Source organism: Dryobates pubescens, chromosome 12 (assembly GCF_014839835.1).
Source record: "Dryobates pubescens isolate bDryPub1 chromosome 12, bDryPub1.pri, whole genome shotgun sequence".
NCBI classification, from domain to species: Eukaryota; Metazoa; Chordata; class Aves; order Piciformes; family Picidae; genus Dryobates; species Dryobates pubescens.
In genome coordinates, this window is record NC_071623.1 from 23653321 (window position 1) to 23669035 (window position 15715).

Below are 15715 nucleotides of genomic sequence, written 5' to 3' on the forward strand. Positions count from 1 at the left end.
GATAGTCTTCAGTAATTTTTTTTGCGTCATCCATATGACAAAGTGTTTTGTCTTATCAGTGTTCCAGATCCACAAATCTGTATAATTGATAGAGTCACTCAAGCACTCCAAAAGTTTAAAACGGAGTTTTTTTACTTCACTTTTGTTTGTTTACATTTACCTTTTGATTCTCCTGCGAAAACCCAAAATTTTATCCTGAAAAAGTTGAAGTTTAAAGAAAAAAATTGTATCCTGCAGTTTTGACAGCTGAGCATGAGGACTCGTCGAGAAGGCAGTCTTCAGTTAAAGAGTGGTGGCTCACTTTCTGTAAATTTGTTAATCTTCAGCTAAATTATTCTTGAAAACCAGAACATTCAGTGCCAGTATTTTAGCCATGGACCATATTAATTATATGGTCTTGTGCACTCTTTTACAATGAAAGAACCACATTCACGTTATTCCAACCAAAAGATTTCAGGTACATTTTGCTGGAACGAGTCCAGAGAAGGGCAACAAAGCTGTGGAGGGGTTTGGAACACAAGCCTTATGAGGAGAGGCTGAAGGAGCTGGGGTTGCTTAGCTTGGAGAAGAGGAGACTCAGGGGGTGACCTTATTGCCCTCTACAACTACCTGAAGGGAGGCTGTAGACAGGCGGATGTTGGTCTCTTCTCCCACGCAGCCAGCATCAGAACAAGAGGACACAGTCTCAGGCTGTGCCAGGGGAGGTTTAGGCTGGAGGTTAGGAAGAAGTTCTATACAGAGAGAGTGATTGCCCATTGGAATGGGCTGCCTGGGGAGGTGGTGGAGTCACCATCATTGGAGGTGTTCAGGAGGAGACTTGATGGGGTGCTTGGTGCCATGGTTTAGTTGTTTAGGTGGGTTGGATTGGTTGATGGGTTGGATGTGATGATCTTGAAGGTCTCTTCCAGTCTGGTCTATTCTATTCTATTCTATTCTATTCTATTCTATTCTATTCTATTCTATTCTATTCTATTCTATTCTAATCATGCAACTGGAACAACCATTTTCAGACATCTAGCCTAGCATATATCTAGCCTAGTTGTGCTATGGAAGTAAGGAGTTATCTTTTCTCCAAACAATTCAAGTCAACTGAATGAGAGTAACTGAGAGTTTCGCTCTCTTTCCTGAAAGATTTTCTACTCTTTTCTAGCCTTAGAATGATGCCCTGACTTTGTAAACATCCATGTCTCACTAATTCAAGACTGTAATTATCACAGTAACATTACAGGAGACTTAACAAATTCATAGGCACTCAAATCTAATTATAGTACCAGAGTACTCTAGGAATTCTCTTGGAATTAACACATATTTTAAAAAATACAGCACAGCCTTTAAAAGCACAGTACACTTTTAAGCTTCCTAAAATAATTTGCATGTGTCTAACAAGAGTCTTTGCACTCAGTAGAAGCAATAGGTCCATTCTTAAAGTTCCAGAGTAAACAAGATTTCTGCTAAATGCTTGTGCTGCACACAACTGTCCCTTTCATAATATTTTCATTGCTTCATTTATATAGACATTTCCTACTAAAGCATGAAAAACTACCCCTTGACTTAACAAACTGATGTTATAAATGGTTGAAGCCTTTTCTCTGTTGCAGAAATTTTACAGTCTACCTCCATTGATCTCAACAGATTTGTAACACAAAATATGACATAAATGCCTCTCTCAAGCTCAAGCTTTCATGAGAGGAGATGATAAAGAATTATGGAACACTCAGTGCATCCATCTGTGATTTGTGTTCTTCCCTCTTTAAGATCAAACTCCCAGCTGAAATAAAGACTTCAATGGAGAAGAGAGAGATGAACTGAGCAAGTCACAGGAAATGCTGGAACAGGAAAGACAGCACGCAGGGCATAGTAATGCAGGTACTTAACACTAGATATCTTCTATATTCAGTGACCTAAACAAGAAGGCCTTAGATGCTGATGTAGGTATCTAAATATAGCAGATAACCCGCAGTTGAGTGTCTGACAGAGGGGCCACCACCCACTATACAGCTAATCAAGGAAGTGCCTTCCGAGGTCCTGGCCAACTTTTACACATGGCGAAGAGGTTAATGTTTCCCAATAGCAAACTGACAAATGTAGCAAGCCTACGCTTGCTGCACTACCCACCACACTGCTCACACAAGGGCAGGAGGGAAATGACACTGAGGCCCAAAGAAGCAAACACTTTATCCTTAGTCAAAGTGTTACTCATCAGTGGGAAGAGAACAATTTCCAATACTGCAAACAAACGGAACTGAAAGCAAGAAGTTTATCAATATGAGCTTTGTTTCACTGGTAGCATATCAGAAACTTCTTAGTAGTGTTTTTCAATACTGAAGCTGCAAAAAAAAGGACAAACTTTTCCTGCATATAGCTTAAACTATTCTGTACTCATAGGTATGGCTTTTATGCCTGCTTGAGACCTTATTGCTATCTACAGCTACCTGAAGGGAGGTTGTAGCTAGGTGGGGGTTGGTCTCTTCTCCCAGGCAACCAGTGACAGAACAAGAGGACACAGTCTCAAGCTGCACCAGGGGAAGTTTAGGCTGGATGTTGGGAAGAAGTTCTTCACAGAAAGAGTGATTGCCCATTGGAATGGGCTGCCCAGGGAGGTGGCAGTGTTTAAAAAGAGACTGGATAAGGCACTTGTTGCCATGGTTTAGTTGATCAGATGTTGCTGGGTGATAGGTTGGACTTGATGATCTCGAAGGTCTTTTCCAACCTGGTGTATTGTATTGTATTCTATTCTATTCTACAGTAATTTTCTTTTTTTAAAGTAAAAATTTAAAAAAAAAAAAAAAGTAAAGCCCTCAAATTAGAGAATTTGTATGATTTTCTTACAAACTGTTTCTTGGGACTTCTTCCCCTCAGAGAAACAGAAAAAACATTCAAAAAGATAATTGGAAAAAATGACATTTTTGGTCTACACCTAGCTAGTAGGTCAGAATGCTAGACTGCTCATTTTTATTCTTCAGAAAGAAGCTGGAACATTCAACTAGGATTATCCATTAGTAAGAGTCCTTACAGATAATTAGCTATTTGCAATTAGTCTCCTACAAATAACTTTTCTCCAGACAGTCCTGCCTCTAATTATGTAAAGCTGGTGCTGGTGCTTGGACAGCAGGGTTTATTATCTTGTCAGGGTGAGACTGCACTGAACTTTGCCCTGCCATTGGATACCAGTGCCAAGGGAATAGGAATGGTAGAATCATGGTAGGAAAATTGGGAATACTAGGTAATTCTGCTTAAACAAACTGTCTGCCAGGGCCTCACACATAAGGAGAAGGGCTTGAAGCCTAAAACAGAGGTGCAAATTGCTTGGTACTCAGGTTGTGGTCTGTTGCTTGCATGCATAAAATTCTAAGGCTTCGATTTTCCAAGTCACTCGGTGAACTTACATAGCTTTCAAAATCCAACCTGAAGATCAGCTAATAATGTTCCTTTGCATGTTTGAAGCCTGGAAAGTTATTGCTGCCTTTTTTTTTTTTTCTCCTTTTTTTTTTTGAAGTGCCTATTATTATATAGCCACTTACCTTGCATTTATAGTTTGCTACTTTAAATAAAACACAAATGCTTTTGACTAGATTTATGGCATGGTGATGGAAATCTTGTGGCTCTAGAAGTGATATTTTTATTAGGAAAATGTGTCCCAGCACTCTTATGAATTCAAGCATTTCAAGCTGCTATGACAGTTGATTATAGGGTTCACTTACATGACACTTAATGTGATCTGCTTTATACTAGCTAGCTTTGGGATAGAGAAAATGACAAGGGACACCACCATTCAGTACTTCTGGAGATCCTGGTGAAGCCCAGGTTGTACTTTGTTGCTGTAATACAGTAGTTACCTGGTTCAAAGCTGCTGTAGTTCTGTTAACATAAATTGCAACCCCGTGCTATAGGGGGCTGATACACCCTTAGCAGTTGATCATTTTTAAAAGGTATTTTTTAAAGTATCAAGTGAAAAAAAGTAACTGATAAGAAAATAGAACTGGGTGTATTATAACTTCATTACAGTTGTTTCTTTGAAATTTTAAAGTAGTATAAACCATGTCATTACATTAAATAGTTACAATGTTACACTGTGATCTGGATTGATAAGAGCAAGGAAATTCCAATGTTCCTTGCTAAAACTAAATGCACTATTCTCTCTGCATCATCTCAGAACCCTACATTGACTTAACTGCTGCTGGTCAAACATAAAGACATCTAAAAATAAAAATGCACATAAGCTTGAAAAGCTAAAGGAGGAGGCACTGCCACTGAGATTATACTTTCAAGTGGCTGAGTCAGCCAGATAGTCCTCACAAGTTATCCTTTCAACTACCTCAGTATTACCAAAAAAAGGTTCTGAAGGATAATAAAAATAACTTTATCTGAATCAAAGCTTTTGACTGTTTCTTTGAATTTGTTAACATATTGAGATCATGAGAGTACAGGAAGGTTCTTTTTGAAAAAACCTCAGGTACTTAACAGACCAAGAGGGTGTACTTTGTGGAATCGCTCTAGCATGTGCTTAAACTTCTATTGGAGGGCTACTATTTATCCAGCACACTTGAATGCTTCCAGAGGAGCGGTTTCAGCGTGTCGTGAAGTTACATGTTTAGAGTACATTCTATGTTCCAGTAATGAGTCATAAAAGTCCTAATTATAAAATCATCACTTGGCCTGGGAAGTGCCTACATCTGACATTACAATTTTGTTTACATATACCAACAGCAGTGATGCTAATCATACTTTGCTCTTTTTGAGCAGTCTTCACCCACTGATCTCAATGCTCTTTAACAATAAAGGTCACAATTATTAATGTCTTTTCAGACATGGATTTTTTTCACATGGATGAAGCAACTCTTCCAGGATCACACAGTGTGATCACTGACAGAGCTGGAAACAGAATGCAGGTCCTTTATTTTCAGTTCAGTGCTTCAGCCATGAAACAGTGCTGCTTTTCTCAATTTTTCTGAGAGAAAAAAAAATCAATCATCTTTGCTGTACTGGAAGATCAGTGGAGTAAAGAGGCCAGCATACTACCCTGGTCCTTTCAGCCCAAATCTTAGGTTTCTATTCATTCCTTTAATCTTTCCTAGTTAATCCTAAGGAACCTGCCTCTATTTTCAGGATTAGAGGCATAGAGCAAGAAGAGCCTCTGTCATCCTCAGTCAGTCTTCAGATGAGAGCAGCAGGAAAGAAAACTTAGTCCTTTAAGTCAGCAGTCCTCTAGTGTTGTCTCACTAGTTGATGGGGACAGGAAGGATGACATCATTGGACAACACCGTCTGCTAATGCCTTTCTCAATTTACACTCAGGAAACAACTGCCTTCATATTGAAATATCAGAGGAAGTCTAAATGCTCCTGGGAAACAGACGATCTGAAGTAGTTTACAAAAGCCAACAAACACTCCAGAACTGCTACAGAGGAAAGGGAAATAATCCCTGGATACAGAACTGGGTCTGTGCGTGGTGCACCATGGAGTTGCCATCAACTGCCATTTATCTGATTGTTCAGTATATCAGGGCTCCATTTTGCTATGCTGGCAAATTGGAGCAGACTGCAATTGGGTTAAAGATGTGAAATCAATTTTTTTCTGCAAATCCTGAAATGGCAATGTTTTTTTTCCTATAGAAATACACAGTCTTATTAAATGTTAATATATTAGAGAAGCACCACTGAAAACTTTTACCTTAGTATAACAACCAGAGAGGCTTTTCCATAGCAAATATAGTGAATGTGACGTAGAACTGTAGTAAACAAATGAACAAAACCAGCAAGAACAACAACAGCAAAACAAAACAAAACACCAAAAACCCAAACCAAAAGTTTACCTGCAGCTGCTGATCTAGTTCTGGAAATGCCAAAGGGAAGTTTTCAGACAAAGCATCATCTAAAAGGTAAACATGATGTGAAAAGTCAATGTCTGCTGAAAAGGGCATTTCAAATAATCTGTTTAATGTGGTACTACATTGCATATATTCACAATCTTGGGATCCTGCCAACACCTCTGCAACTGCTTATCTTTCTGCACTTGAGATACCTTAATGGACTCCTTGAAAACAGTAGTGGGTTGGCAATAAGAAAATGTTTAGGTGCTGAAGAGACAGGAAGCCTATTTTATATTGCAGTGATTGAGAAATAGAACAGAGCCAGTTAGCACAGCAGAACATGTGAAGTAAAGAACCTTCCAAGGACAGCATCCTTACTCCCAGAGAGTTCATATTTGAATGAAGGGAAAGATATCTTTCCCATCACAACACAATTGCTTACTGGGGCTGAACCACAATAACAGAAATCTTTTCTCCCACCACATAAAAGCAACCATAAGAACACATAAACCAGCCTGGCAACCATGGAACTGGAGGACTGTTAGCTGCACAGGCATTAAAATGGGTAAGTCACCACAAATTTTGCCTTACTGCAAAGAGATGTCTTTACTCTAACCTGTATATAGCAAACTTTATTTGTGACAACGAGCCAAACTGTGTTTTTATTTATTTATTTATTTTTAGTACAGGCTTCCAGCACAGGTGGGATAGACTGTGCCAGTTACGTCAGTGTTGTGGTGTGGACACCTGCCCACTAGTAGCTGGACTGAGATCAAAAATATGAATCATACTTGGTAGCGTCACAGCTAGCCACTGCAATATTTCTTTCTCAGTGACTTTCACACCATTGGTTTTGTACTGGATTGTGATGACTGTTTATGCATCTTACTACAGGTTACGGGAGGTGAACAGAAGGTTACTATTAGCTCTCTTACAGGGTCACTTACTTGTGTCAAAATTAAGCAAGGATGGTTCTCATAGGAGAAAATTGCTAACATGGGTCAGAGCCTGCAACCTGCTCTATGCTGGCAGACTTGTACACTGCAACAACATTCCAAGAAGATTAAAAGAACCACATTTCAAAGCTGATTCTGAATATTCTTAAAGAGTGCAGACCAGGATTTAATTACTTTTCAAATATTTGTTATCTCTTTATCCTGCCCTCAGTGGTCATACAGCAAAGTACACTGGGGGAAAAATAAAGTAAGTCACTTTATCCTATGAAGAATAAACATATTTGCTAATATATGGTTGTAATTTCACTTTAACTGATTTAGCTAGAGCTGGGCACCTCTAGAAAGGGATACCCAGAGAAGAAAAAAGAATACTGTGATACATGAGGCAAAACCAAAAGCTTTTGAACTTCCTCAGGAAACAAAGCAAAGTTCTGTGTTATCATGAGGTATAGTCATGATAGTATTGTCAAAAAGTCATACCCACTCCCCTCCCCAATTTAATTCTTCACACTATGTCCCAAACATGCTGGTTCTTGAAAAATACTTAAATTACTTTAATTGAGTAGAATTGCATCACACTGATATACAAACATTTACCTTTAATTTGATGTTGCTTTCTTGTACAATATTTAAAAATAGACCAATATTCTAAAAGAAGAAAGATGAATCATATGGCATCATAAGGATGAAATAGGACTCAGTCTGACTAGGGGTACAGCTGCTCTGCAAATATTTGGCTGAATAGCTGTTAAATATTCTGACAGAGATATTGGGCCAGAGTCGTGGACAGCACTTAAGCTGCTATTTGTTTTGACAATTCCAGCAATACAATCTTCAGTAGAGTGGCTTTAAGGAAGGACCTTGAAAGTCTTTAACTGAAGAAAAACAAAACAACAGCAACCCCATGAATTTTAAAGAAACATCAGCCAATAAATGCTTTTTTACTTCACTGGATGTTTAAAACAAACAAACAAATAAAAACCCCCCAAAATTAATGCAGATCAGAATATTAGAAAATATATTGGGCTACATTCTGAAAAGAATCAGTTTAAAAAAAAAAACAACAAAATACTTTTAAAAGGATATAATATAGAGAAAAATTACTATAGAGGAAATCCTTCAATAAACAGATGTTCCCTGCTTATTTTTTGAACTCAAGTGACTGAGTCAATGGTACTAAAAATAGAACATATTGGTATCCGAACCATTATGACATACCATAGTACATTTTATAATGGGCCTGCCCTAGCATCTAATGAACAGCTGCTAGGGTTTTTTTTTAGTTGTGCTAGTTTGAGACTTGTTTAAATCATCATCTGATGTGCAGAACATCATAGAGAGAAGTTGTGGACTTCAGTGGTTTTAAATTTTTCTGAGTTCCTAATTCTGTTAGGCTCAGCTGAAGTATTTGGTTTGCAAAAATCAACAGACACCCTCATAGCTGACTTATTTTTCACAAAAAAACCAAAAGGAACAAAAATCTTTCCCCACAAGTTCCAGCACAATAACTTAATGCATAAGGTTAGTCTTCATTTCACTGTTGTCACAGTAACAGCCACAACAATAACAACAAAAATCAATTGGTAAAAACTAAACATATTTAGATTTCACACAAGGAGAAAGCAAATGACAGCAGTCATTTGCCTCCTAAAACATTCTTTTTGAGGATGTTTTCAGAAAGCCAAGAAGAAAGATATAAACTCTTGCACTTTCTTCCAAAAGAAACACTATTTCCCATACAAGCTTGAATGTTGTGTTGAATACTTCCGTGGGAGATCAGACAAAATCATCTTGCGTTCTATCCTTCAAAAACTACGACTCTGAAAACCAAAACCACTGTAAATATCTGACATGTCAAAGAAAATATTCTGCAGTTTAAAACTCTTCACTATCTCATCCGTCTGCATTTGTTCTTTTTCACTCTACATCTCCTTAACTAGACAACAGAATCCAGAAATAGCTCTTTTCCTCCTTTGCTCAATTTCTTATCGATATTTGGTGAGTGCCTGGATTGTTACAAGGAAGCACTGACACAATCAAAGATCTGCTTTATAACAATGTTAGTAGCATTTCTGTATTTCTGTGAAAATAATTCATCTGATGCTTCACCAGATACAAAAACTATCTCACCACTGCGGTCACTCTTTTACTGCTCCCTTACCTGTGTGACTTGTAAAGAAAAAGGATTTATAATTCAAGCTGGTTGTTGGAAACATAAAAAAATGCATAAAACATAAAAAAACCCCCAAAACTTAGAGACTGCAACTTGCTGTACCTGAAAATGAGTTCAGATTCTGATCAAAAGACAAGAAAGTAAAAAAACCATACACTTGAGTGTTACAGCCATCCCAGCAAACTCCATGGCACTAAGCACTGATGCCAAAGAATCAGACTAGGGACTTCATCACAGCCACCTAACAAAGTATTGTCATGGGTTGTCATTCATCTGCTGATGAAGGATTCAATATCATGCTGCTGTCTGGAACAAAGCACCATGAGGCTTGAAGTTCAGATTATTACATGAGAGGCCTCCTGTCCTGGTTGCTGCTTCTGGTTTCTGGGGTTTGGGGTGTTGGGGTTTTTTTCCACTGGGCAGGCTACAGGTTGGGGTGTGGGAGGGTCGCTGGCTTCTGTTGCTGTTTCTGCATTTTGCTGCACTTTTTTCTGCAAATAGGATTAAGGCAGTTGTGCATTGTATTATCTCATTATATTCTTTATCTCAACCCAGAGAGGGGTTTTTTTGTGTTACTTTCCCTCCCATTTGTGGGAGGGAAAGTAACACAAGGGGACTTGTGAGGGTGGGCTGTGTTAACTCAGGACAAGTATCCATTGCTTGGTTTCTAAATGAGTACTACTTCTTGATTTCCCATAGATTCCAAAACTAATATTGAAGGTCTATATTTAAAAGTGTACTAAAGGTAAATACATGTACTCTGATTACAAAATGAACATCTGCACATGTAACTGATAGTTTTTTAATCAAAGACTTGGTGTATAGACTAGTTTGTCTTTTATGTGTGTTTCGTCAGGTTCATACACTCACTTTGCTTGTGCTGAAAACCATCATTATAACAAAGAGCATCTCTCCAGGGAAATCACTTTCTCTATGTGCTTTCCACCAGTTGGGCTAAGACAAATTGCCCCTCTGACCATTCTTACAGTTAAACTAAGAACAAAAGAACAAGCACCCTAAGCATGCTGCCCAGTCAGTGCATCCTGATGCTGAAATGGCACGATGGGCAGCTTTCTGTAAGGACAGCAAGGCTAAGCTGCCTTCACTGCCCAGGTGAGCTCTTGTCTCTCTGCTGGTAGCACCTAATAATACAAACATGAGAGAGTCTTCTAAGATGTGGTACAGAGACCCAAACCATCTGATTTAGAAGACTGGACTGTATCAAGACTGGTTTTCTTCATACAAAAGGCTTGCTACTTATCAGAGATGTCCTGATGTATTCGGCCCCTGCTATATGCTAATATGGCACATTTGAGAATAAATCATGCTTTCTGAAGGCTTCACTTACTTAATCATATTCAGCCCAGACCTCCCCATGTAGATGAATGGGTGAAATCTCTCACACTTTGCTGTTTGACTGACTGACTGACACAATATCTGGTAGAATGAAGTCTCTTTGCATATGGCTGCTCCATTTAGCTGAACTGTGGGCAACAGTTAACGGACAAATACTTTAGCAACAACATCTGATTTAATTGTAATATAAACTCACAAATTACAGTTTGTCTAGGATCTTCAAGGACAGAAATAGAACACAAAAATTTAAATGTGTTGAAAGCACATTAATGTTGCTAAATCAAGCTCTCAAAATTTAGGAAATGCCAATCACAGCTCTGCTTCCTTGAGTAACTGAGTTATGACCCAGTCTTTAATTATACAATCAGGTGCTATTTTTTTCTCTTACATGAGTGGGTAAGTGTATTCAGATCTCTTCCTCTTAAATTAAAGAATTAAATTGGTAACATAAGTAGGCTGTTATCCTGTAAGTGGATCAGCCCTCACACAGGGAAAGTGCTCAAACTCAACTGCAAGGACTGCAACTTGCAGCAGGACAACACTGGCAAACGGTGTATCGGGGTCCACTCTTGGCCCTAGGAGGGCAGTGAGATCCAGAAGCCCTAGCCCTGCCTACCGACAGACAAGCACAGACTCATCAAATTCATCCTGGAAGGCTATGTGGCTAAGTGACTGAGACTTGGCACTGTTGTGTGAAGCTCCCGGGCTTCTATTCACAGCCCTGCCTGACATGACCTTACACAACCTCACAGTTACCTCACTCATAAAATAGTGGGGAATGGTCACAGCCTGACCCAGGAATAGGCTACAAAGGCTTGCTCAATAATAAGAGTTGTGGACCTCCCCAAAATAGAAAGGGCCCATAACAGAAGGGATAAGAGCAAAACCCTCATGCTCCATATACCTTCACCTAAGCCTAAAGCATCTTCTGCTGAATGCATAGGCACTATTGCTTTGAGGATATCTCAGTTAAGCTCCTGTCTAATTTCCCAAAGATCAAGCCATTTACTTGTAGGTGGAGAGCAGTTTTAGGAAACTAGCTCTGTAAATTTTAGCCATACTTTTTAGCAGTCCCTACTGATTTTCAAGCAATATATTATCTGCTGGAAAGACTCTGTTGCCAACTACAACCAAAATGAGGATAGAGCAGGGATCTGAAGGTTGCTATTGAAGAAGCAATCGTTGCCAAACAGTCTTGCATGATGAACTACAAAAGCAAAAAATTCTTTGCAGTTATTATGATAAAAAAGGCATACAGAGAAGTAGACTAAGTTGTCTGTTGTGCCTGCAAAAATATTGCACTGTTCCACCATCAGTTTTGTTAGAAGATCTATGTTTTCCTTTTGTTATTAGTGATTATTCTGAAGAGTGCTATCAGAGGTAGGCTGATTTCATACAAAAGAAATTACTAGTAATTTCAAAACCAGTAATTTACTACAACGTATCACTAGCAGAACCTTTTGGCTAGATTCAAGCTTTTAGTCTTGGAGGGAACATGAAGAGATGCTTAGCTATCAACCTTCTGTTAGAACTACTACACAAAACACACCCAGTTGTCTAAATTTAATAAAGTTGCTGCTATAACCATTGTATCTTAATACGTTCAGTAAATAAGAGTTAGTGGGATAAGTGAGGGCATATTAAACTTCATTGATTTAATTAAGTGGATGTTGATAAACTGCAATGAACTTTCTATTTGGGAACACGTAAAGTTTGGAACACCATGTTTAATTTAACTTGCATTAGTTTCCAGGTGATATAAGATAGGTTAAAATGATATGTTTCAAATTCATCAGTTTACTGTGGTACCTTAAGGCAAAATGGTGCAATATAGTGTGCAGATGCTCTAAGAAACCCATGTTTGATGCCAGCTTAGTGAACTTGAGTAAAAGAACCAAACATAGGTATGTGTATATATATAGAAATAAGAGAGACATCATAAAACTGTCTTCTTACATAGCACTCGCTGATGAGACTTTTAAGGCACGGTTTAGCCTGCTTCCTCATTAAAAATACTGCACAAAGCTGTCCAGGATTTCAGTCATCAGGTGCTGACTGACAAATGATATAATAAAATTAAATTATTTCTTCTACACTTAAGATAAGCCAGCTCCAGTCTTGTAGTTCAGTTAACTCTTCTCATGAGCTGGGAGAAATTTTGCTGCTCTTCACACCCAGTGCTTGGTTGCAATCCTAGCCAGTGAGATAATCACCACCCAGAAGAAACATTCCATTTCCCCTTTTTATATCTAGTTATGCTGCCAGTTCCTCCTAGTAAGCATTTGTACAGCTCCCGGAAGGAGAACGCAGCCTTTCTTGGTGAAATCTGTCACTGCCCCTTTCCAGTGAGAAAGAGTTTAAGGAGAAACTTGAGTCAAACAAACTGCCTCACCACTTGACCCAAGCAAAGAACTTTTTGTATATGTTATAGCAGTACACATGTCTCACCTGATGCTTTACTAACACACTTAAAGCAGGTAACTCCTGTTTGAACTGAAAACAAATATCCTTGTAAAGAAGAAAAAATATTAAATAAATGCTAAGAAAGAAGGAGGAGGGAAAAAAAAGCCAGATGTGGAATACTTAAAGGTCTACTTGTTGAATATTTTTGCAGCTCATCTTAAAAAGAGAAGTGTTAAACACTTATTTGGAGTATCTTGATTCAAACAGGGTTAGCTCAAAATTTTCAGACCTGACAGAAGTTAATTTCTTTCACCTCTTTTAAATATATCAAATATAATAACTATGTCCAGGACTACCACTAAGAAGAGCAGAATCCTTACAACACAGTAGAACAGTAAGCTGGTTTAAACCTCCTGGCAGTCCCCAAGGGGATGCGGTGCAGAGGAGAACATAGCACTCGCTTTACAGGCAACTATTTAGTTTTACCGATCAATGCTCACAGAGATTCTGGAGTGCATACTGCAGGAAGACTTACATATGTGCAATAAGGGATTCAAAAGTTTGGAAAAGATTAACAAAATAGAGCAGAAAAAATAATACTTTCATGTAATTATGTTTATTTCTCTAACACTAGCAGAGAGGCTGGAATTACTAGCAGGATAGAAAAGTAAAAATAAAATATGATGCAATGTTAAGGAAGCTAGGCTTCCTGCCTTTCATGTCCCCTCCTTCCAAGCTATTCACAACCTTGTCATTTCCTACTGCCGTCTCTTGTCACGAACCACTCTACCCTCTTTGATTTTCCCATGGTCTCAGCTTTCCCTGACTTGTTTTCAGTGTCTCACACAAGGATTCTTGTTTCAGTAATTTGTACTCCCCTTCTTTTACATCTGTCTTCAAGACCCATCTCTGCCATAATTCCTGTAAGAAATTCACCTTGTCACTATATCTTGAGAGATGAGAATGATTCCTTACTACTTTCTGTCATAAAAATGTAATTACTAGATTATTTTAATTTACGACAAAGAGTACACAGATGGCCACATGTGCTTCTTTACATTCCTTGTCTCAGTCTTTCTGTGTCACTCATCTTTGCGAGGTGAAAGTTACGTGCAATAATATATGAAGACATTTGGTTTGAAATTCCCTTGCTTAGGGAATGAGATTCCATTTCAGGCTTGTAGCTGCAAAGGAATATTACACAAAACTTACCTGGGATAGATAATGCATATTCTAAAATCTTTATAAAATGAGAAAATCCTACTCAAGCTGAGATTTTTGTTCACACAAAGCTCAGGAATTGGCCTTATGTTATGATACAATACACACCATCCCACAAAGCACCCATCAGTTATCATTATCAGAGATCCTTGTATTTCCTGCCATAGACACATTTCAGCCCTGACTTCAGGCACTCACCTGTAGCAACAGCATAGCCAACGTGGTTTGTTTTTTGGTGGGGGATGCTTTCCAGCCTCTGATTTACTTTATTTCATTCTGACTTTTACTGTTTGGCAACAGCCCTCTAGACTTTCATAATATTTAAGCTGCAAACTAATTATATCAATCTATTTCAAAGACCAAAGGCTCCGTGTATGTATGTGGTATGTTTGAGGAAATTAATGCTCAGTCAGCATGAACTGACAGGATAAACATCAATGAAATTTCTGCTGCTTTCTCAGGGAACATGCCATGTGGGGCATCCGTTTCCTGAAACCTTTCACCAAGCTGGGCACGTGTGGCACTTTTCAACCTTCCTGCTAAAGGGAAAGTCTATTCCTGCTCCAGCTTCATCCTTAGTACAAAATGTCCTTTTGCTTTTATTATTTTAAAACTCCTTAAAATTAGACATATTGCATATGCAGGTAAATTCAGTTGTTAATTACAGTCCTAAGTATATTTGATAAAGCACCGAAACAAAGTTAAAATCTAAACTGTCAGTCTAGTGAGCTTAGTCTAATGAGATTGTTAATGGAAGCATAAAAGCAACCAGACGTGAAAATCAATCACATACTCTCACTCAGGAAAATAAATCCACCCATAACTTCATTTGATATGGTAAACACTGGTAAGAACACATAAAATTTAAAAGCAATTCTCTCTTTGTGGATCACTCCATACATTAACTGTACCTGAGGAGTCATTCAGGCTGAAGGCAATTCGCACTGGTTTATCAGCAGGTACCCTGGCAGTGGTGATCATGTGGGCACTTGAGTCAATGCTTTTACTTGTTTGTTCCAGCTGCAATTATACAAATAATATATTTAATACAGAGCACGTGACACCATTCAACAAATGAGTTTTAACGCTCTTCATGCGCATTCACAGCTACCGTTCTCATTCTAGCTAAGCAATGCTTAGAATCAAAGTCAAGGGAGCATCATTTCACTTTTCCATTTATAAAGAATTTAAGTGAAATTCAGTGCAGAGACATTCTTTTGCTATTTACAGATTAGAAAGAATGATGGCAAAGGAAGCTTCCCCTCTCCTCACCTGCTTGCTCCCCGCCATTGCCCCTTCAGCAAGCCTTGACTCGTGGCAATGCTGCCTGGTTCTGAAGGTGAAGAAGGAAGAAGGGGTGGGGAGTTGAGAGTAACATGACCCCAAGTCTGCCATGTGATTGTAAACGTGCACACCACTCCACATGGTGTCAATGAGGAGGCACCCATCCTCCTACCTTCCACCCATACTCACCCAGCCAAACTATGCCTGATAGTCACACACTTAATGGTCAGAAAGCTACTGAGTCTCCAAACCTTGGTGGTGATTCTTCAGTGGAACTCTGTGCAGATGTAGGGGTCTGTCTGCATGGGTTTGACTCCCAGATGGGGACCTTATTCAGTCCTCGGTCTTTCTTCTGAGACCACCAACTCCAAAAAGTGGTTTTATTGAGATGAAACCCTGTCCATTGAGAAAACTGCTAGTTCATTTCAAGCAGTGCACTAACGAATTGTTGAGCAGCAAAAGAGTTAGCTAATACTGATCTGTAATGGTATAATTGAAGCACCTCTGAACACAC

General features: G+C 38.7%; 1 protein-coding gene across 1 annotated transcript in view; it reads right to left on the bottom strand.

The window, feature by feature from the left end:
- The window catches only part of MAP3K7CL (MAP3K7 C-terminal like), a 28375-nt gene extending 12945 nt beyond the window's left edge, over positions 1-15430 (bottom strand). The window contains exons 1-4 of the mRNA XM_009905688.2: positions 15391-15430; positions 15190-15250; positions 14829-14937; positions 5812-5870 (exon numbers count right to left, since the gene is read on the bottom strand). Of these exons, the coding sequence (XP_009903990.1) occupies positions 5812-5870; positions 14829-14937; positions 15190-15207 (186 nt within the window). The 5' untranslated portion in view covers positions 15208-15250; positions 15391-15430. The remainder of the gene's footprint in view (positions 1-5811; positions 5871-14828; positions 14938-15189; positions 15251-15390) is intronic.
- Positions 15431-15715: the final 285 nt, after the last annotated feature.